Raw genomic sequence first — 24,174 nt, 5'->3', positions numbered from 1 at the left:
TAAATAGTAGTGTATAATTTATTTTCTACTTTTTAGTGCATTAGTACATAAAAGCTTGTTATTAAAACGTTTTTTTTATGAATTTTTTTTCAGTACTTTACATGTTTTATTTACAATAGTGTTACACGACTAAAAACCATTGCGCGTCTATTGAACGTGATGGCGCAGCTATTGAACCTGATGGCGCAGCTATTGAACGTGATGACGCGTGTGGTGTGGTTGGATAGACATGCCTACTAATTCGGTCCAAATTTTAATTAATTCATAAAAAATGAATTAGGCATCCAATTAAGTCAAATTTAGTTTCAGATTGCATTGTCTTCATGTCATGACCCATGTGCCAACTGTGAATCGTATCGGTCAAGTAGAACTGTCCGAATTTTCACTCCTGCATTTCGATCTAGCTAGACTGACGACAGAGGAAGTGAGTTAAATAAAAGCTTGTAAAAAGAACAAATTCAGTCCAATGGGATGGCGTGAAACAAGTGAACTCTACTTCACTTGCCCCATAGACCGTCAGGTTTGAAAGTGAAACTTTACTTTATGGGATGGCGTGGTCGGGCGTTAGAGCGTACGACTGCTAACTGGATAGTCCAGTTTTTGAATCCTGGTGGATGTTCCCGATTACGCCCAGCCGTGATAGACTTATTGCTCACCTCTGGGAAAGCGAAAGTTGCTGGGCAAAATGCTGAAAGTAGTACCCTTATGCAGTAGTTTATTAAATAGTAGCTCTACTATATCTGACCTGCTCACTGAATAACGGGAAGGAAACCTATTTATCCCATAATGCTCATAGAGCAGATATTGAATTCATACATGTAGGCAAATATGTAGGACGAGCCGACCCGCGGCGTATCATACGCCGTTATTTAGTTGTTTTATTTTCTACTTTTCAGTAATTCATAATTTGTGAATTCGACAGTACCAATGCTGCCACTAATATATTGCTTTAAAACACTATCAGTAGCTCGTTAAGGACGATAACCCCCCCCCCCCCCCCGTGAAAGCAGCCTCCTCTTAGTTACCTCCCCTAAGTTTAAAATCGTTTCAAACTAAATTATCTACCCCTAATAGCCGTCACTAAACACGGCTCTAGGATTGTAAACATTTAGCGTGAACCACAGCTCACCAGACCATGTAGGGGTGGGGTGGTAGGGAGCGCGCTTACAGCTTGTTTTCTAGCGTCTCCAAGAAGAGAAATATATATATAGATATAATGCATGACAAAAAACAAGTAACCCGATTTGTCTGAAAGCGTTAAAATCAAGGGGGCTTTTATGCTAAGTAAAGCAATGCAAAGGCATAGCTGTGCCTTCAGCAACTTTGATGTAGGAAGGGTTTTTTTCTTTTACAATGCCAGCCGCAGGACTTTGTACTCTGGTTGTTCCATTCTTGTACTTGTAGTTCTGTCAAAGGTAAGCCTATACCTCAGGCTGCCTCTACATTTTGCTGTGACAGTTGTCACTGCTAAAACCGTGCAAAAAATACAATCTCTTTGAAACATTTACAAACACTGAATTAAAAGACGTTAAAATCTTTATGAACATTTTATTATGAAAACTAGAGGCATCAGTTTAACAAATAACAGGTATTTAATACTTATTAAAAATTGAAAGCAGCGTTGACAATTATTCAGCTATATGCTCAACCATAGCAATTTTAATTTGTGTTAATTTGTTAGTTCGGTAAGCTGGATCTAACTAAAAATGTATTAGAAAGTTTCATAAATATTAGTTTACAATTACTTTCATTACAAAAATTCAGTAGAACAAAATATTCATTGGATACATTCACTTTTTAAAATGTGGAGCATTAAAGCTTGAAAAATGTGGAGACTCCATATGAGACATTTTAACTGAGGTCAGAGAGGTTCAGTTAGACATAAAACCCTGCAGTGTAAGGGTAAAACTACTTTTTTTTTTTAAATTGACTGTTATAAAAATTACAATCTAATATTAAATGTTTATTCAACAACCAAAAGTTTAGACAAATTTAAGACTTAGAAAAAAAGTTTTATGTACAGATATTTGAACAAGTGTTGGCAAAATAATTCTTTGGCACAAAACTATTTACGCCACTTTTTTCAGCAGATTTAAAGCTAGTAAAAAAAAATAATACAGGAATGTGTTGAGCTCATTTAAAAAAAAATTGTTAAAAATTTCAGGATTTAATTACAACTTTGGTTCTCCAGCAACTATCTGGCTCTCAATACCGCATTCATCACGTCCACGCAGAATTTTGAAGAAACCTAAAACACAAAGGCGAAACGTTATTCCAACATATCATGATAACTCGTTTCAGTTCTACCCCTCACCATTAAATGTAAGTGTAACATCAGAGGTTCTAACAATATTTACCTTTGTCACCCTCGTTTCAGTTCTACCCCTCACCATTAAATGTAAGTGTAACAACACAGGTGCTAACAATATTTACCTTTGTCACCCTCGTTTCAGTTCTACTCCTCACCATTAAATAAAAGTGTAACATCACAGGTGCTAACAATATTTACCTTTGTCACCCTCGTTTCAGTTCTACCCCTCACCATTAAATGTAAGTGTAACATCACAGGTGCTAAAAATGTTTACCTTTGTCACCCTCGTTTCAGTTCTACCCCTCACCATTAAATGTAAGTGTAACATCACAGGTGCTAACAATATTTACCTTTGTCACCCTCGTTTCAGTTCTACCCCTCACCATTAAATGTAAGTGTAACATCGCAGGTGCTAACAATATTTACCTTTGTCCCCTCGTTTCAGTTCTACCCCTCACCATTAAATGTAAGCGTAACAACACAGGTGCTAACAATATTTACCTTTGTCACCCCAGTCAGGGTTCCAGGAGTTGGCCACCAGCCAGTATTTGGTTCCATTCTCTACACCGTATCCAATTATCTTAACTGCATGGCCTCCCAGCTCTGTTCCTGATGCATGCTGATACACACCTGCAGTAAAAAATATTCTTTTACATTGTATTCTAGTTTAATGCAAGGAATCTCAGTTTAAGAGCATAAAAAGAAATTTATTAAAAGAAATACTACCATAAAAACAAAAATACCCAAAGATAGCCATCTAACTAGTAACCGCTTTCATAATTAGAACCTCAAACATAAAAATGAGCCAACAGTGATCACTATAAATAAATTTTGTGTCTATTCAGTTACAGATAGGCTAATTTTAGACTCTGGCAACCTATATTTTTGTTGATAAGCAGATTTTCAGCTCATTTTATTCTTCAACTACAACAACTGCCATGTATAAGTTCCCTAATGCATGCTAACAGCTGTGTGTGTTCCCTAATGTTTAAGTATCCTAATGCACTCACCACTCTTGTAGTTGAGGAAATCACTGTAAACAGAAAAAGCTGCCTCGACTGGTCCGTTCTCTACAAGCTCCTGCATAATGTTCTCTTCACCTGAGATGCTGAAGGTCTTGACACCTGATAAGAGAAAAGTTAATAATAGATGTTACAACTTTCCTTTTAAATATACCAACATACGACTTTGACTCTGACTTAGTCCTCTCTGCTCCTTGTGGAACATAGGGCCTCTTACCATTTCCTTCCATTTCTTCCGATCCCCGGCTATTAATTTTGTCGTCTCCCAAGACATCCCTGTTGGCTTCAGTTCTTCAAGACTCAGCCTCAAGGTCTGTCTTGGGCGCCCTCTCTTCCGCTGACTCACATTAGGGAAATTAAAAGTCTGGGCATAGTTTCTAACCACACCATCCATATTTCTAGGTCAAGTTACATGAACTTTACTTCATCTGTAGGTCTTCAAGGGGACCTTTAAAGGGGGATTACTAAAGGCAGGCCTAGGTTCTAACAGCTGATATGGTGACACCTTCAGGCCAATTAGAAGCCAGACATGGATGAAGACAGCAGACAAGAGGAAAAAGACAAGCAGGCCACAGCTCTCCATGGTCTGAAGAGCCACAGGGCTAAATAGGACAAATATTTACATCAGTCCAACAAGTGTGTAGTAAAATCAGAGGCGTAGCGAGGGGGGCGGGGGGCGAGGGAAGGCGACATATTCCCCGGGCACCTACCTTAGGGGGCGTCAATATGGGTTGGAAAAATAAATTGAAAGCTTGAGGGGGTGCAAATCGAAAATTTGAGGGGGGTGGGGTGCAAATTGAAATCTTGAGTGCAAATCGAAATCTTGAGGGGTGGGGTGCAAATCGAAATCTTGAGGGGTGGGGTGCAAATCGAAATCTTGAGGGGTGGGGTGCAAATCGAAATCTTGAGGGGTGGGGTGCAAATCGAAAGTTTCCCCAGGCGCCGGGAGGGGTTGCTGGGCCTCTGAGTAAAATAAATGCATCTATGAGAAAGACTTACCAAAGTGTTTGTCCTTTGCGTATGGAACAGTGTATGAAGGTTCACAGACTTTTTTGCATGGTGGTGTGGGTAACTCTGGTCCACCACAGGGTTTGAGATGTCCAGTGGTGTGGTGGTCACATGCGGGGATCAGATATGGCTGACAGCCCTGCAAGTTATCAGATAAACAACAGGTTAACCAGGTTCTAATGTTATAGATAGAATTCCAAATAAATCGTAGTTTCTAGATAATCAGTTAATTTTTAGTACTACTACAAACTCAACCCCAAATCTAGTCCTGATAATTTAACTTATTACAAAAACCCTGGCATATCTGAATTACTAAAATACTAAAAGAGCCAACCAAGTATATTATACCCTTAGTGAATGGATTAATACCACCCCCCCTCACTTACAACTATTGTTAGTGATATGTGCTATATTTAAAGCACAATAAGTTAATAACAGCACTATTGCTAGCACTGTTAAATGTAAAGAACACATCTGTACCTCAGAACTATTGTATTGACCGCCTGACACAATTCCGGTATTCTGGTAGAAATTCCATGCCTCGGCTGGGAAGCCACCATCACAACTGGAACAGAAAATTTTTTTAATTAAACTTCAAAACATGCAATTTGTTTTTATTACAAATACAGAATGTTTGACTCTATAAACATTTTTATCAGTACCCACTTCCTTTTTAAATCCCTTCCTGTTCAGTTTAAAGTAAAAGACTTTATTCTTAATATAGAAACTTTAAATGTAAACAACCACTGCAGTAGAAAATTGACAAATATAAAAAGTTTGTAATTTACCCATCCCCACAGCTCTCACAGCAGGAGAGGAGGTCCTCAGCTGAGAAGTGGAAGTTCTCTTTTCCCTTGGAGTAAATGCAAATACGATCTGTCATGGCAGCAACAGCACCAAAAGCCTGAAAGGAGAAGAAATTGACAAAATGTACAAACATTGCAACCAAATAACATTACCGTAGTTAAATCTACACAACTCCAGCTGACTGTACAATAGAGTTAGCCATTTCTACTACTTTTCTGACACTTCCTACATAACAGTTACCTACTATGTACTGAATCACCCAACACTACAAGCTTTACTAAATTTATATAGATTTTACAGACTAATATGTAAATAGAAGTTTCTTTGTATGTAAGGGATTGTATGGTTAGCACTCTGTGCAGCAAACTGCATTTTCCCTATCTAGTCAGATTTCCATTTTGCATTATTGTTAATTGACATCGAACAGATAATAACTTTAATAGCATGTTCAATCACATAATCACTTTATGATGATGTTACCCTTTCAAACCTGGCAGTCCATGGTGCAGATAAAGTAGAGTTCACCTGTTTCTTACCTGGCATATGAAGGGATAGTGTGGTCAGCACTTTCCTTAATGTGAATCATGTACCTACCCAACAGAGTTATGAACACTCAGAGTATTCTTTGATTCTAGCCAGGGTTCAGAGACTTGAGTTAGCAGTAGTACCATCCAATCATGCCATCCCATTCACTTTATAATGATTACATTAAAACAAAAACCTAATGACTAACCCAGCAGGAGCCACAGTTACCCTGGTCACGGACTTCTTTCAGGGATGGGCAGTGTGGGAACTCAACTCTAGGGTCAAAGTTTTCTGGCAACTTGGCAGAGCTCAGTTTGGTTTTAAACTGTCGCCTTGGAAGGCTCCTGGTTAAGTATTCAGATTTCTCCATGTTTGGTACACCAAGGAGTTTCCTCACAAGGCCGTGGTCTTTAGGATGAAAATTACGCCCAGCCTGTTTGTCGTAAATAATAAACCATATTTTTATAATGTACGAATATTTGTTTATAATAAAACAAAAGAAAATGACAAAAAATGAGTACTTAAGGATCTATTTTAAAAAACTTAAAATAATTAAGAAAATTAACAATTTCAAATTAAAGCACCAAAACTAAAAAAAAAAATCACATACAACCTACATTACTTAATACATGTTATATTAAACAAGTATATTTTTTTCATTAATCAGTGATAAAATTAGTTTTTTTTTAGTTTTTTAAATGTTTCTTTACTGCAAAAATCAAAGCTGATTACTTTATATAGTTTATATAATGCAAAATATTAGAAAGTAGATTCTCTATTTCAATCAACTTTTTAAATTAAAAAAAAAATGGAACAATCTTCCAATGAGCCATTTTGATTATATTATTTAATGAACTGACCTTCCATGTAGTATCAGCTATGTTGTTGATGTAGTGGATTTCGTCATCATTGAGAAGGCCGAAGTCTGGGAATAAAACTTGACCAGCTGTGCAGGCGACCAACACGGTTGCTACAACAACCAGCAGCATGTTCAAGACTCTGAAACAAAAATAGTAAAACCATTTAAAAAACAAATTTGGTCTTTGAAAAAAACAGGCATGAATGGGGACAATGTCAGTCAAAAATGTAATACCTATTGAAGCCTATTGCCATCATTTTTTTATCCACCCCTCTCGTTTACATTTTTTTATAGATTTAGTAAACTTTAGATAGATAAATTGGCTTACTAAAATCTACATACTACATACTTCCAAACCAACTAGATCTAGGTTAGCTAATGTCTAATGAATACTTTAATTTGAAACACTAAATCATTTTTCTTAATTTTAGACTTCGGCTAGTGAATTTTATGACTACTAGAGTAGTAGTAATCTAGTACATCTACTAGTACTAGTAGAACTACTACACTACTTTTTCTACTAGTCACTAGATTAACTTAATCTTCTTAATGATTAAGAACTACTAGAGTCTAGAAGAGTTATTTATTTCAATTTAACATTTAGAGACTAACTAGTTTAGTTAGTTAGCATTTGCGCGGTTCGCTCCGCGTGACGCGTAAGGCCGCCTTTGCGCAGTTCGCTCCGCGTTACGCTTAATCTTTACCCTAGGCGGCACGCGATGTAAAAAAAAACATATCAGGACTGCCTGATTTTTTTTTTCGTGGTAACAATTTAATGTTGACATAGATCTAGATCGAGTTTAAGTGTATTTATATTATTTCAACACCTAAGATTCTACATCTAGTACTTGTAAAAAAGCAGTGTGTAGTAGTGTCAAGGAAAATTTGTGAGGTCAGATGATAGTCCTAGATCTAGCAGCAACCTAGCTAAATCAAACTGTCCTTTATCATTTAGGCCTACCTATCTAGCATGGGTGATAGTAGATCTAAGTCTGTATTATTTATCCTATGTGAACTTAAAAAAAATTTCAATTTGCTTGAGGGGGGAGGGGGTGGGAAGAAGAGAAGTGAAGACAGACGATCTCGTGTGAACTTGTGTCTATGACGTATGCTTTAGGCCTGCTGAACTCACGTGACCTCGCCGACCGTGGGTCGTGGTGGGATTTTCCACTCATGGGATAGTAAACGTAAGGCAAGCAAGCAATCACGACAGTGACGATGTTTGGAAGTTTTATTTTTTAAAAAAAAAAATCATAGTCTAAGTCATATTTTCAATATGAAAAAAAAATGTAAAAAAAAAAAAAAAAACTCGTACATGCCGAGCTAACCCCGGTCTCGAACTCTGAACTACGTGACTATGAACTTCAGTCTACAGCTGGCACACTGTTAACTCGACCACAGCGGATGTGTCAGAACAGTTAAAAGTAAGCATTTTCATTTATAAGATGGCAAATCAAACCTGCGAGACGCGTAGTCTATTCTTTAGAGGCCACGCTCTGCGAGACGCGTAGTCACTTCGTTTTTTTTAGTTTAGCTATTAAATTAAATTAATAAATTATAGTAACTACTAGTCAAAAACAAGACACTAGCTTAGTACTACTAATAGTAGCTAGGCTAGCTGCTGCAGCCACTGCTGCTAGACACTCCACTGTCACTAGAATCCTAGATCTAGAGTCTAGATCTAGTTCTATAAAATGATAATCTAGAGAGAGATCTAAGATTCAAGATCTACCAAATTTTCAATGTAGGCAGTCATTAACATTTTCTATAAAAAGTTTTGCTCAAAAATAGAATTACTTACAAGACTACTTGCTCAAAATGAAGACTGAAAATGGAAAGAAATCTGAAAGTGCACTGATTACCACGGGCTTTTATTTGGACTGAACAACAACTTTATCACAAGACCAGATCACGTGACGAAAGTTTCACGTGACTTTTTTGTGTGGCCTAGGTGGCTGAGCGATAAGATTGAACGAGGTTAAAGTTCATCTTCAACTTTTAATTAAGCTGCTCTCTAGATTTGATACGCAAGATGAAGTGATTTATTTCTTATGTAGATAGCAGGAAAGAATGAAACTAGATATACAACATTTGATTCTAATTTTAGTTTTTAAAAATAGTTTGTAGGGAATTTTATATTTTTGTTATAAGCGGTTGTCCATACATGACGTCATGTTTTTTAATTATTATTATTATTTTACCTCCCTCCCATCGCCAAGGTTACTCATTTTAACAAAAAGTCAGATTCCTCGCAAAATAACTTCACACTCCAGCCGCTTCAAAATTTTTAATTTAATTTTGAGACAACTATAATTTTAAAAATGCTGGATCTTTGTGCTACTACTTTGGGACAACATGTAGATTTCTAGATTCTATAACCAGTGTTTCTTCCAGGCTTTTTTCTCCGGGGGGCACTTGAAATCTTCGGGGGGGGGGGGGGGCGGTAAACTTTCTTCGGGGGGGGGCGGACACTGTTAAAAGTATATATTTTCTATATAAATTATATAAATTTCATTTCGTTCGGGGGGGGGGGGCGGTAAAAAAAATTCCGGGGGGGCTTCGCCCCCCCCCCCCCCCCGAAGAGATGCCTGGAAGAAACTCTGTCTATAACGATTTGCATAATTTTTTAAAGCACAATAATTACCAGAATTTTCAGAATCAAAGAGTATTTCTAAAGGTAAGACGTCACACTTTCTTAACCATCATCAAGGAAGACCGATCCCCTCCTCCTATTAGTTCAGAGTTCAGAGTGATGAAGTAATTTTAAGCAACACATTATCAGTGCCGGCGCCAGGTTATTTAGCGCCCTAGGCAAAATTTATTCAAATAAGGAGGTGGGGGCACATTTTCACCAGCGCCCTAGGCGACCGCCTAGTTCGTCTTATAGGTAGCGCCGGCCCTGCACTTTATATAAACAACCGATATACATGAGATCACATACTTAAGCAAGTGAGGGGACGTTACATTAAGGTTGTTTCCGTGAAACAAGAGGGAGCAGTTCAAGCAGGGTTTCTTTCAGACTTTTTTCTCCGGGGAGGCACATGATATTTTCGTAGGAGGGGGGGAGGGGGCGTACTAAATTTTCCGGGGGGGGGGGGCGGACACTGGTAAAGTATATTTTCTATATAAATTTCTTTTCTTTCAGGGTGTGGTGTTAGATTTTCTTGGGGGGGGGGGGGGGGGCATGAAACACTCGATAATTTAATGAACTTTACCGAACTTTGGGTGTCATTTTAGGAAGTGGGATGGGGGGGGGGGAAGGTTGTAACAATGGAGGGGAGTGTTCGCAAAAATCAGTTAAAATAGCTTGACATCTTATACAGACTTTCTTTACAGTTGTCGTAAATGCATTTTTATTAGAAATAAAACCTAACAATTTATTTACAGTAGGTCCTATTATATAAATTATGAAATTATGAATATTTTTTTTAAAATCGGAACTAAACTTATATGTGAAATTTCGTCAACCCAACTGAAATGGTACTTAAACTATCGGTTTTTTTTAATTGAGTGAGTCCCACTTCTGTTTACCGGAAATTGCTCAAAAGTGTGAAATAAAATGTATCCACCCAACTTAAACTGCAGGCCTACTCAAGTTCACACATACACATACATACACACACACAAACACACATACGACAAGGTTTTTCGACTAGGGAAGGCGTAAAACGTCGAGATATGATATAACCTCGATTTCTATTTTTTGCACGATTACAATACTTCCTCTGCACTCTGCATAAGAGAAGATAAAAAAAAACTAAAACACGTTCATTTTCTTAGAAATGTGGATCTGAAGTATTGTCGTTTAAGTGGGGATAGGAGGTCTGACTTTTAGGGAAGTTTAGATGGTAGTAGGAGGGGTCTTAATTACAAATATCCTATAGCTAAATAGGCTTAAAAGCCATAGCCTAACGCCCATTCACCCAAACACACCGCTAATGTACACAGCAATTATTTTACTCACACACCATGCTATAACTTCATGTAATGTGTTTTCTATCAACTGAAGCTGTGCTAATCGGCTTTTAAAATACAGTTTAAATGTAATGCAGCTTACATAATTATCTTTCAACTAGAGGCGGATTATTTTTTTTTTACTTTGTTAATATGGTTCGAAATTATTTTCAAAATGGTTGAATATTTTCATAAAAATTTTCTAGGACACGTGTAGCCTGCCGCTTTTTATGCTAGGCCTACACGGGGGCTTCCTGTGGAGTGTAAAGTTTAATCAAAGATTAGATACGACAGGTAAATAGGCTGATACAGGATGTGATTAGCGCAAGGCTAAGGAGTTGTCCAGAAATGACGTTTCGCACATAGAGTGATTGGGGAGAGTATGGAAAAGAGGGGAGAGGATCCGAATTGGTGGTTTCTTTAAAAATGGGATGGATTCAACTCGTGTTAACTTTCGTTTGACAGTGTTTAATTTGGTATAGCTTAAGTGGGGTGAAGTGTTTCAGACATCTCTTCGCCTAGGGGGGGGGGGGGCATTTCTTCTCATTTTCCCTTTTTTTTTAAACTTAATAAGTGTACTGTGACATGACCCAGCGTGGGGGGGGGGGAGAGTTTGGGAGGATTTATAGTGGTGTGTCTATTGGACAGGGGGGGGGGTCATATGTTTTTGGCGCTGTGTCACAATGGAGTGGAGGGGGGGCAAAGATTGCAGCCCAGAAAGTGTGACGTCTTATACAGAGTTTCTTTCAGGCATAACCCCGGAGCAAAGTCTACCGCCTCCCCCCCCCCCCCCCCCCCCCCCCCCGGACGAAATGGAATTTATATAGAAAATATATACATTTAACAGTGTCCGCCCCCGGAGAAAAATTTCAAGTGCCCCCGGGGAAAAAAGTCTGGAAGAAAACACTGGTCTAATATGAACGACAGGTCAAAAAGGTTTAGGAAGTTACGTTAAGTTTTGTTTTTGTTACAATCTTGTTTCCTGCTAACTTCCCCATATGGCATATTCACATGGCGAATGGTTTGGGGTTCCTCATTCGTGTGTCAATTTAATTAGTAGGCATGTGTTTAGAATCAGTTAAAGCTCCTTTTTAAAAAAATTCTTTTAGAATAAAATCAATACTCGCTCGAAAAAAAGCACATTAATTTAAAAATAAATTAAAATGTTCTTTTTCATCTTCAACATTAAGGATCACTTATAAATGACGTCACGCTTTTAACGATTTTTAACTCCCCCCCCCCCCCCCCCCCCCATCCCCTCAAAATTTATTAATACAGCTTTCTACAACGCGAAGTAACTGCACAGAATTCAGTTTCTAACATTTCTTTTTTTAAATGCTAAAGTATGACGTCACACTATCTGAACCATCTCGCTCCCCTCACCATACATCGTCACAAAATTACGCCCCCCCCTCCTTTTGTTTTTACTCGTGTGACGTCATTTATAAACGACCCCCACCCCCTTAGTTTAATATACAATGGTTTTGCCTGAAGATTAATAGCCAAAACATTTCAGTTATTTTATCAACCTGTCTTTAGAGTGGTCCATTCAACCCTGATAGGTATGCTGAGATGGCCCTTGTATAGGTCAAACATAAGAGTTGTCTTCCCTGATTGGTATGGTGTGATGGCCCTTGTATAGGTCAAACATAAGAGTTGTCTACCCTGATGTGTATGGTGTGATGGCCCTTGTATAGGTCAAACATAAGAGTTGTCTACCCTGATAGGTATGGTGTGATGGCCCTTGTATAGGTCAAACATAAAGGTTGTCTACCCTGATAGGTATGGTGTGATGGCCCTTGTATAGGTCAAACATAAGAGTTGTCTACCCTGATGTGTATGGTGTGATGGCCCTTGTATAGGTCAAACATAACCCTTGAGTTGTCTACCCTGATAGGTATGGTGTGATGACCTTTGTATAGGTCAAACATAAGAGTTGTCTACCCTGATGTGTATGGTGTGATGGCCCTTGTATAGGTCAAACATAAGAGTTGTCTACCCTGATGTGTATGGTGTGATGGCCCTTGTATAGGTCAAACATAACCCTTGAGTTGTCTACCCTGATAGGTATGGTGTGATGGCCCTTGTATAGGTCAAACATAAGAGTTGTCTACCCTGATGTGTATGGTGTGATGGCCCTTGTATAGGTCAAACATAAGAGTTGTCTACCCTGATAGGTATGGTGTGATGGCCCTTGTATAGGTCAAACATAAGAGTTGTCTACCCTGATGTGTATGGTGTGATGGCCCTTGTATAGGTCAAACATAAGAGTTGTCTACCCTGATAGGTATGGTGTGATGGCCCTTGTATAGGTCAAACATAACCCTTGAGTTGTCTACCCTGATAGGTATGGTGTGATGGCCCTTGTATAGGTCAAACATAAGAGTTGTCTACCCTGATGGGTATGGTGTGATGGCCCTTGAATAGGTCAAACATAACCCTTGAGTTGTCTACCCTGATGGGTATGGTGTGATGGCCCTTGTATAGGTCAAACATAAGAGTTGTCTACCCTGATGTGTATGGTGTGATGGCCCTTGTATAGGGCAAACATAAGAGTTGTCTACCCTGATAGGTATGGTGTGATGGCCCTTGTATAGGTCAAACATAACCCTTGAGTTGTCTACCCTGATGGGTATGGTGTGATGGCCCTTGTATAGGTCAAACATAAGAGTTGTCTACCCTGATGTGTATGGTGTGATGGCCCTTGTATAGGGCAAACATAAGAGTTGTCTACCCTGATAGGTATGGTGTGATGGCCCTTGTATAGGGCAAACATAAGAGTTATCTACCCTGATGTGTATGGTGTGATGGCCCTTGTATAGGTCAAACATAACCCTTGAGTTGTCTACCCTGATAGGTATGGTGTGATGGCCCTTGTATAGGGCAAACATAAGAGTTATCTACCCTGATGGGTATGGTGTGATGGCCCTTGTATAGGTCAAACATAAGAGTTGTCTACCCTGATAGGTATGGTGTGATGGCCCTTGTATAGGTCAAACATAAGAGTTGTCTACCCTGATAGGTATGGTGTGATGGCCCTTGTATAGGTCAAACATAAGAGTTGTCTACCCTGATAGGTATGGTGTGATGGCCCTTGTATAGGTCAAACATAAGAGTTGTCTACCCTGATGGTTATGGTGTGATGGCCCTTGTACATGTCAAACATAAGAGTTGTCTACCCTGATGGATATGGTGTGATGGCCCTTGTATAGGTCAAACATAAGAGTTGTCTACCCTGATAGGTATGGTATGATGGCCCTTGTATAGGTCAAACATAAACCTTGAGTTGTCTACCCTGATGGATATGGTGTGATGGCCCTTGTATAGGTCAAACATAAGAGTTGTCTACCCTGATAGGTATGGTGTGATGGCCCTTGTATAGGTCAAACCTAAGAGTTGTCTACCCTGATGTGTATGGTGTGATGGCCCTTGTATAGGTCAAACATAAGGGTTGTCTACCCTGATGGATATGGTGTGATGGCCCTTGTATAGGTCAAACATAAGAGTTGTCTACCCTGATAGGTATTGTGTGATGGCCCTTGTATAGGTCAAACATAAGAGTTGTCTACCCTGATTGGTATGGTGTGATGGCCCTTGTATAGGTCAAACATAACCCTTGAGTTGTCTACCCTGATAGGTATGGTGTGATGGCCCTTGTATCTGTCAAACATAAGAGTTGTCTACCCTGATAGGTAAGGTGTGATGGCCCTTGTATAGGTCAAACATAAGAGTTGTCTACCCTGATGGTTATGGTGTGATGGCCCTTGTACATGTCAAACCTAAGAGTTGTCTACCCTGATGGATATGGTGTGATGGCCCTTGTATAGGTCAAACATAAGAGTTGTCTACCCTGATGGTTATGGTGTGATGGCCCTTGTACATGTCAAACATAAGAGTTGTCTACCCTGATGGTTATGGTGTGATGGCCCTTGTACATGTCAAACATAAGAGTTGTCTACCCTGATGGTTATGGTGTGATGGCCCTTGTACATGTCAAACATAAGAGTTGTCTACTCTTATGTGTATGTTGTGATGGCCCTTGTATAGGTCAAACCTAAGAGTTGTCTACCCTGATAGGTATGGTGTGATGGCCATTGTATAGGTCAAACCTAAGAGTTGTCTACCCTGATGTGTATGTTGTGATGGCCCTTGTATAGGTCAAACATAAGAGTTGTCTACCCTGATGTGTATGTTGTGATGGCCCTTGTATAGGTCAAACATAAGAGTTGTCTACCCTGATAGGTATGTTGTGATGGCCCTTGTATAGGTCAAACATAAGAGTTGTCTACCCTGATAGGTATGGTATGATGGCCCTTGTATAGGTCAAACATAAGAGTTGTCTACCCTGATAGGTATGGTGTGATGGCCCTTGTATAGGTCAAACATAAGAGTTGTCTACCCTGATAGGTATGGTGTGATGGCCCTTGTATAGGGCAAACATAAGAGTTATCTACCCTGATGTGTATGGTGTGATGGCCCTTGTATAGGTCAAACATAACCCTTGAGTTGTCTACCCTGATAGGTATGGTGTGATGGCCCTTGTATAGGTCAAACATAAGAGTTGTCTACCCTGATGGGTATGGTGTGATGGCCCTTGCATAGGTCAAACATAACCTTTCTCACGCTGTGACCTAAACATACAGACTCGCTGTTCTTTTGACCATATTCGAATGTGCCTAACACAATATGCCTTGGTGTTATCATAAGCTGTCTGAGCAGTTAAAAATTATAGTGGGATTTAGTGAGCATGTGGATAAGCAGCTTAAAATACGATAAGATCACCATGAGGGTTAATGTTGTATCGGGTTTTTGTACGATGTACGAGGTGAAACTAGGATTACGGTTAGGGTTTTAATGATTGAGTCAGAACAAGGGTTTGGTTAGGAGTAGTAGTAGAACAATATTTATTTCAGACACTTTTCTTTGGGGGCGAGAGGAGGGGGGGGGGGGGTCTCTAATGATAATTTCAGAGGGTGCATTTAAAATCTCCGGGAGGGGGGGGGGGCAGACACTGGTTTAAATATATCCTTTCTATCTAAATCAATATTTTTCTATTTCGTCTCAATGATATCGAATTACTGTGCATAGGGTGGACTTGCTCCGTGGAGGAGGGAAGATGTCTTAAAGAAAATGTGGTGCTGGCTGTATAAAACTGTTGTTTTGGTAACAACAAACACACGGTTCGCGTTTGTTATTATTGAAGATACAGTTACATTTTAACAATAATAAACCGGGAGTGATCTCCCCTAAACTTTCTCGAATATTCTTATATAACAGGGGATGGGAACTCGGGATATAGTTATGATTTTTAATCGATTTTAAATACTTAAACTTTTAAAAATAGAATAGAATCTCATAGAAAAAAAGAATTGCGCACCAAGCGAACGCCAAAACAAAATGTGCATAATAGTGCGGAATATTATAAGTACTTTATAAATTTACAAGCGTTTTTGAGAAATCAGAAATAGCGTAAATTACTACTTCGGGTTAACGGAAATTACTCAAAATTTGACAGAAGGTAGAGGATTAGATCTTTTACTTACGTGTGAAATTTCATTTATCTATCTGAAATAGTACTCAAGTTATAGGGTTTTGAAAAATTCAAAGTGAAAAAAGGACCACTTCCGGTTATCGGAAATCGCTCAAAAGTTGATACGGATCTACGATTTTGATAAAATACTTTTATATGAAATTTCATCAACCTAGCTGTAACAGTACTCAAGTTATCGCGTTTACACACCGACAGACACACACACACACACACACACACACACACACACTGACACACAGACATACGGACAAGATTGCAAAATTATGTTTTTCCGTATCATTGAGGTGTAAAACGTCGAGATTTTTACACGATTACAAGACTTTCTCTATACTTCGTATATACGAGAAAGTAAAAATGCTATACGATTGTTGTTGCAATGCCTTCATGTAAAAGATATTTTCTAACGCGTCACTAGCATTTAACTTTTTAAATATTTAACTTTTTAAAAGTTTTAAAAACTTTAATCTTCAACAAACGCCAATCACGTCTAATGCTCCGACTTACTTCTTTATTGTGTTTAAATAAACCTCTTTTGATTTGGGCTCTACTTTGGGAGGTTTATGAAAGGGGTTTCCAATCGACTCTGGCGCGGCCTTGGACGAAGCGAGAGATCCTTTCTTGGAGTCGTTCGGTACGCTCATGGTGGTGTGTGTGTTGTCTGCCGATGGTACTGTCGCATTGGGGCAGGAAACAAAGGGTTAACGGCACATTTTTTTTTAAATTTTAAAGTTTAAAGACTAAGAGAAGAGAGGAAAATATATGAGTGTGTGCGGTGAGGAGGGGGGGGGGGGGGCAAGCTGTACTATAAAAGACTGGTATCAAGTCTGTGATGGACTGCCTACGCCAAAACACCATCTTCTTGAAGTGTTACGACTATGCTCGTCTTTTAAAACTATACTACAGCTGTCTACTTTCAATCACCCAAACAGAAACTCTTGTTTACCACACTGGCTTCAGGGGCGGAACTACAGTGCCGCCAGACCCCGCAATGCGGGGGGGGGGGGGGGGGCATACCATTTAGGGGCCCACGGCCGACCATAAAAAGAATTGTTATAGTTTTAAAAAAAATGTTCTTGCATTTTTGACTTAATGTTTGTTTTGTAAAAAAGATTACCGTAGCTGCGGTTGGATTATCTTTATTCTATAGACACCACCCCACGCTCATTTTTCCTTCGTTTTTAAACCACTGTGAAAGCCGAGTCCTCTTTCTCCCACAATGAAACTTATCAAAGACTAGGCATACTGCCTAGCTTCGCTTAGGTTTTCAAAAAAGTTGAGAAATTGAATGATTAATTAATAGGCGATTGGCTGTTATATTAAATGTCTAAATTTATACAGTGGGGTACTTTTTTAGTACCCATAAATTGATAGAATATTCGCAACTTATTACTCGCAAGGTTATTAGAACTGAAAGGGCTTTCATAAAAATTATCAATCAAATATTATATTAAATTACTTTTGCAATTAATTTTACAATTACAATACAATACAAAACTTAATTTATAACACAATATCCATTTAAAACAATGCTATACTTTATGATTTTTGTTTTTTCTTAAAAAGAGTATACAAAATATTAAAAAATTGTTACATTAAAAAGTTACCTCCCCTGCTCATAGACCAATTGACCAAATTTCGTATAATGAGAATTTCACTCGCAGTCATTTTTAGCCCTCTTGGAGGGCTTTAATGCTGACCAACAGGTTTTCCATACGGCCCATCTATCTATAGAGGTGTATGCAAAAAATTAGCCAGTTATACAAAGAGTAAGTACCCTAAAATTTGCGTAGAAATTACCCAGTTTTCCCCATAAAATACAAAGATTATATAGGGAAATACAACTGGTCAGTTTTGACCCCTTTACGAAGTTTTCCCAGATATGCCGAGTTTTTTGTGACACCCCTAGGTGTTCTTCTACCACCTCACAAAATATCAAGGGGGGTCGTCGGAGGAAAAAAATTTTCGTAATAGAGCTCATATAAAGAGAATTTCACTCGCGGTCACGTTTTAGCCCTCGTCGAGGGCTTTGTGTGTAACCGACAGTTTTCCCTAAAGGTCAAGCCATTGACCTAGGAGCATGCAAAAAATTAGCCAGATATACTGAGCTTAAGTACCCTAAAGTCTGCGTTGAAATGACCCTCTGTTTTTCCCATAAAATACAAAGATTATATAGGGAAATACAACTGGTCAGTTTTGACCGCTTTACGAAGTTTTCCCAGATATGCCGAGTTTTTTGTGACACCCCTAGGTGTTCTTCTACAACCTCACAAAATATCAAGGGGGGTCGTCGGAGGAAATTTTTTTTCGTAATAGAGCTCATATAAAGAGAATTTCACTCGCGGTCACTTTTTAGCCCTCGTCGAGGGTTTTGAGTGTAACCGACAGTTTTCCCTAAAGGTCAAGCCATTGACCTAGGAGCATGCAAAAAATTAGCCAGATATACTGAGCTTAAGTACCCTTAAGTCTGCGTTGAAATGACCCTCTGTTTTTCCCATAAAATACAAAGATTATATAGGGAAATACAACTGGTCAGTTTTGACCGCTTTACGAAGTTTTCCCAGATATGCCGAGTTTTTTGTGACACCCCTAGGTGTTCTTCTACCACCTCACAAAATATCAAGGGGGGTCGTCGGAGGAAATTTTTTTTCGTAATAGAGCTCATATAAAGAGAATTTCACTCGCGGTCACTTTTTAGCCCTCGTCGAGGGTTTTGAGTGTAACCGACAGTTTTCCCTAAAGGTCAAGCCATTGACCTAGGAGCATGCAAAAAATTAGCCAGATATAATGAGCTTAAGTACCCTAAAGTCTGCGTTGAAATGACCCTCTGTTTTTCCCATAAAATACAAAGATTATATAGGGAAATACGACTGGTCAGTTTTGACCCATTTCCCGATTTTTCCCGGACATGGCGAGTTTTTTGTGACACCCCTAGGTGTTCTTCTACAACCTCACAAAATTTCAAGGGGGGTCGTCGGAGGAATTTTTTTTTCGTAATATAGCCCATATAAGGCGCCGGTCAGTCGAGGTCAGTTTTGACCCCTTCTCCGTAGACTTTTCGGCCAACCGTCACCGGCCTTCGTGTTCTATTGCCCGAAGGCACCATCGTGCCAAATTTGACGCGCCTGCGGCGCCGGGAAGTGCCCCTTTGCTTTATATATATAGATAAGCAAACGTTCAAACCACTTCCATGACTTATTTCCCTTGTTTAAATAGTCAAATAATGATGCTCATCAGCCTCTTTTTAATAGATTTGTACTAAACAAATTAAAAAGCAATTACTTCTCTTTATTATTATTTGTTAATAAATTACTTACTAAAGAATGACACTGTATAAAAAGAAAATGTATTTAAAATTAATAAAATAAATAAAAACAAACAAAAATAAACATGACACGAGACACCATTATTTACAGAAAGCCTTCATGTTTTATATTCTTTTGACCGATATGTGGTTGACAATGACAGTCATACGGCAGAGATAATATAAAACTGATTTTCACAAAACAGACTAATGCACTTACACTCATGACATGATGTTGTAATTTGTTTTAATTAGAAAAAAACCCGCGTATATCTCATAACACGAACAGGCCAGCATGAATAAGTATCCTGTGTTCGTATATTGAGTTTGAGTATATATATATATATATATATATATATATATATATATATATATATATATATATATATATATATATATATATATATATATATATATATATATATATATATATATATATATAGGACTATATATTTATATGAGGGGGCCTAAAAAATATTTTGCGGGGTGGCCCCTTTTTTCTAGTTCCGCCACTGACTGGCTAATGTCCTTCCTAAGACCAGCTATTCAAAGACCGAAAATAGTATTGGCTATTCTCGTTCATAAGACAGGCAATTCTTCAGAGGCGTAGCTAAGGGCCCGGGCGCCGACTCTAAAAGGGCGCCAAACTGGGTAGCAAAAAAAAAAACAACTCATTTTTGAGTTGCATTACTGCATTATGCAAGGTCAAAGTTCGGGAAATAGTTGCTCTCCTGGTTGACTTACATCAATTTCATGACATCATAATGAAAGCGCCACCCCCCCCCCCCCTTCTTCAAAACCATTTCCAAAAATGGTTGGGGTGGGGGGTGGGTGGGGCTTTTTCACCAACTGTATTTTTATACAAGGGAGAGGGCTGGAAATTTGATAGTTCGCCCATGGCCCCGGATAGGGTCTCTACGCCTCTGCACTTCATGTGCTTAACATTATAAAACGGCTTTTTCGCATTCTTAATGAATATTCTCCAAAACTACGTTTATTCTACTGTTGTCATTCAAAAGACTGTTTCAAGCTGCTCACATGCTTCTGGCGAAGTTTCTGCAAGTAAGCCATATAATATTTAAGCTACCAACTCGGGGCTACCACCACAAACCTAGGGCCGCCACAAACCTAGAGCGGCCACAAACCTAGGGCCACCACAAACCTAGGGCCACCACAAACCTAAGGCCGCCACAAACCTAGGGCCAACAACACAGCCACCACAAACCTAGGGCCAACAACACAGCCACCACAAACCTAGGGCCGCCACAAACCTAGGGCCAACAACACAGCCACCACAAACCTAGGGCCAACAACACAGCCACCACAAACCTAGGGCCAACAACACAGCCACCACAAACCTAGGGCCACCACAAACCTAGGGCCACCACAAACCTAAGGCCGCCACAAACCTAGGGCCAACAACACAGCCACCACAAACCTAGGGCCAACAACGCAGCCACCACAAACCTAGGGCCGCCACAAACCTAGGGCCACCACAAACCTAGGGCCACCACAAACCTAGGGCCGCCACAAACCTAGGGCCGCCACAAACCTAGGGCCGCCACAAACCTAGGGCCGCCACAAACCTAGGGCCGCCACAAACCTAGGGCCAACAACACAGCCACCACAAACCTAGGGCCGCCACAAACCTAGGGCCGCCACAAACCTAAGGCCGCCACAAACCTAGGGCCAACAACACAGCCACCACAAACCTAGGGCCAACACAAACCTACAGCCGCCACAAACATAGGGCCGCCACAAACCTAGGGCCGCCACAAACCTAGGGCCACCTCAAACCTCGGGCCACCACGAACCTAGGGCCGCCACAAACCTACAGCCACAAACCTAGGGCCGCCACAAACCTAGGGCCACCATAAACCTAGGGCCAACAACACAGCCACCACAAACCTAGGGCCAACAACACAGCCACCACAAACCTAGGGCCACCACAAACCTAGGGCCGCCACAAACATAGGGCCGCCACAAACCTAGGGCCAACAACACAGCCACCACAAACCTAGGGCCAACACAAACCTAGGGCCGCCACAAACCTAGGGCCAACAACACAGCCACCACAAACCTAGGGCCAACACAAACCTAGGGCCGCCACAAACCTAGGGCCACCACAAACCTAAGGCCGCCACAAACCTAGGGCCAACAACACAGCCACCACAAACCTAGGGCCGCCACAAACCTAGGGCCGCCACAAACCTAGGGCCGCCACAAACCTAGGGCCGCCACAAACCTAAGGCCGCCACAAACCTAGGGCCAACAACACAGCCACCACAAACCTAGAGCCAACAACGCAGCCACCACAAACCTAGGGCCGCCACAAACCTAGGGCCACCACAAACCTAGGGCCACCACAAACCTAGGGCCGCCACAAACCTAGGGCCGCCACAAACCTAGGGCCGCCACAAACCTAGGGCCAACAACACAGCCACCACAAACCTAGGGCCGCCACAAACCTAGGGCCGCCACAAACCTAAGGCCGCCACAAACCTAGGGCCAACAACACAGCCACCACAAACCGAGGGCCAACACAAACCTAGGGCCGCCACAAACCTAGGGCCGCCACAAACCTAGGGCCGCCACAAACATAGGGCCGCCACAAACCTAGGGCCGCTACAAACCTAGGGCCACCTCAAACCTCGGGCCACCACGAACCTAGGGCCGCCACAAACCTACAGCCACAAACCTAGGGCCGCCACAAACCTAGGGCCACCATAAACCTAGGGCCAACAACACAGCCACCACAAACCTAGGGCCAACAACACAGCCACCACAAACCTAGGGCCACCACAAACCTAGGGCCGCCACAAACATAGGGCCGCCACAAACCTAGGGCCAACAACACAGCCACCACAAACCTAGGGCCACCACAAACCTAGGGCCACCACAAACCTAGGGCCACCACAAACCTAGGGCCAACACAAACCTAGGGCCGCCACAAACCTAGGGCCAACACAAACCTAGGGCCGCCACAAACCTAGGGCCGCCACAAACCTAGGGCCGCCACAAACCTAGGGCCGCCACAAACCTAGGGCCGCCACAAACATAGGGCCGCCACAAACCTAGGGCCGCCACAAACCTAGGGCCGCCACAAACCTAGGGCCGCCACAAACCTAGGGCCGCCACAAACCTAGGGCCAACAACACAGCCACCACAAACCTAGGGCCGCCACAAACCTAGGGCCGCCACAAACCTAGGGCTACCACAAACCTAGGGCCGCCACAAACCTAGGGCCAACAACACAGCCACCACAAACCTAGGGCCGCCAACACAGCCACCACAAACCTAGGGCCGCCACAAACCTAGGGCCGCCACAAACCTAGGGCCGCCACAAACCTAAGGCCGCCACAAACCTAGGGCCAACAACACAGCCACCACAAACCTAGGGCCAACATAAACCTACAGCCACAAACCTAGGGCCGCCACAAACCTAGGGCCGCCACAAACCTACAGCCACAAACCTAGGGCCGCCACAAACCTAGGGCCGCCACAAACATAGGGCCGCCACAAACCTAGGGCCGCCACAAACCTAGGGCTACCACAAACCTAGGGCCGCCACAAACCTAGGGCCACCACAAACGTACGGCCACCACAAACCTAGGGCCGCCACAAACCTAGGGCCGCCACAAACCTAGGGCCACCACAAACCTAGGGCTACCACAAACCTAGGGCCACCACAAACCTAGGGCCGCCACAAACATAGGGCCACCACAAACATAGGGCCACCACAAACCTAGGGCCGCCACAAACCTAGGGCCGCCACAAACCTAGGGCCACCAACACAGCCACCACAAACCTAGGGCCACCACAAACCTAGGGCCGCCACAAACCTAGGGCCACCACAAACCTAGGGCCAACAACACAGCCACCACAAACCGAGGGCCAACACAAACCTAGGGCCGCCACAAACCTAGGGCCGCCACAAACCTAGGGCCGCCACAAACCTAGGGCTACCACAAACCTAGGGCCACCACAAACCTAGGGCTACCACAAACCTAGGGCCACCACAAACCTAGGGCCACCATAAACCTAGGGCCAACAACACAGCCACCACAAACCTAGGGCCACCAACACAGCCACCACAAACCTAGGGCCACCACAAACCTAGGGCTACCACAAACCTAGGGCCGCCACAAACCTAGGGCCGCCACAAACCTAGGGCCGCCACAAACCTAGGGCCGCCACAAACCTAGGGCTACCACAAACCTAGGGCCGCCACAAACCTAGGGCCGCCACAAACCTAGGGCCGCCACAAACCTAGGGCCAACATAAACCTACAGCCACAAACCTAGGGCCGCCACAAACCTAGGGCCAACAACACAGCCACCACAAACCTAGGGCAACCAACACAATTTTAAAGCAGGACATCCTATCCTATAGCACGTTAATAACATAGTCACTAAAGAGAGCAGCTGTAATAAATGTACAGCCGACCTACCAATCTAAAATAGAAACAGCGATGGTGTGTGCTTCTATCGATGGAAAGTTCAGTCAGTTTGTGGGATGTTAGCGACACAAACTTACTTCCGTGAGTACATTTTGTTACCTTGACAGTATGGGCGTCAGGAAAATTAAAAATAGAGTAATAATTTTAATCAAACAATTAGGCTACTTCATCATTAAATCTGGTATTTTGTCCCATTGGGACCTAAGGGGTCGTCCATAAATGACGTCACACTCGTAGGGGGGAGGGGGGTCCGTATTTTTGTGACGGTGTGTGATGAGGGGGAGGGGGGGTTCAGATGGCGTGAAGTCACTTATTTGCATTATAAATAAACCGGGAGTGATCTCCCCTAAACTTTCTCGAATCTTCTTATATAAAAT

General features: G+C 41.6%; 2 protein-coding genes across 2 annotated transcripts in view; one reads left to right on the top strand and one right to left on the bottom strand.

Moving 5' to 3' along the window:
• Positions 1 to 1,532: 1,532 nt before the first annotated feature.
• LOC131950634 (cathepsin B) lies at positions 1,533 to 8,465 on the bottom strand. Its single transcript, XM_059312839.1, has 9 exons — positions 8,334 to 8,465; positions 6,534 to 6,672; positions 5,882 to 6,106; positions 5,130 to 5,245; positions 4,822 to 4,906; positions 4,333 to 4,480; positions 3,322 to 3,435; positions 2,813 to 2,941; positions 1,533 to 2,248 (listed from the first exon to the last, which is right to left on the bottom strand). The coding sequence occupies exons 2-9, from the start codon at positions 6,660 to 6,662 to the stop codon at positions 2,172 to 2,174; spliced, it is 1,023 nt and encodes a 340-aa protein (XP_059168822.1). The 5' UTR covers positions 6,663 to 6,672; positions 8,334 to 8,465; the 3' UTR covers positions 1,533 to 2,171.
• A 25-nt stretch (positions 8,466 to 8,490) lies between these two features.
• The window catches only part of LOC131950636 (uncharacterized), a 34,369-nt gene continuing 18,685 nt past the window's right edge, over positions 8,491 to 24,174 (top strand). Inside the window, exon 1 of the mRNA XM_059312844.1 lies at positions 8,491 to 8,509. The gene's annotated coding sequence lies outside the window, so the exon portion shown is untranslated. The remainder of the gene's footprint in view (positions 8,510 to 24,174) is intronic.

This window comes from Physella acuta, unplaced genomic scaffold, assembly GCF_028476545.2.
Source record: "Physella acuta isolate Inbredline_101_S28 unplaced genomic scaffold, ASM2847654v3 ptg000774l, whole genome shotgun sequence".
NCBI classification, from domain to species: domain Eukaryota; kingdom Metazoa; phylum Mollusca; class Gastropoda; family Physidae; genus Physella; species Physella acuta.
Note: the sequence above shows the minus strand (reverse complement) of the source record. Positions and strands in the feature narration are given on the sequence as shown.

Coding starts and splice junctions, on each gene's coding strand:
- LOC131950634 (XM_059312839.1), bottom strand. CDS start 6,662: ATGCTGCTGGTTGTTGTAGCAACCGTGTTGGTCGCCTGCACAGCTGGT. Junction 6,107..6,533: donor TAGCTGATACTACATGGAAG/GTCAGTTCATTA, acceptor TACGACAAACAG/GCTGGGCGTAATTTTCATCC. Junction 4,907..5,129: donor TGTGAGAGCTGTGGGGATGG/GTAAATTACAAA, acceptor TTTCTGTTCCAG/TTGTGATGGTGGCTTCCCAG.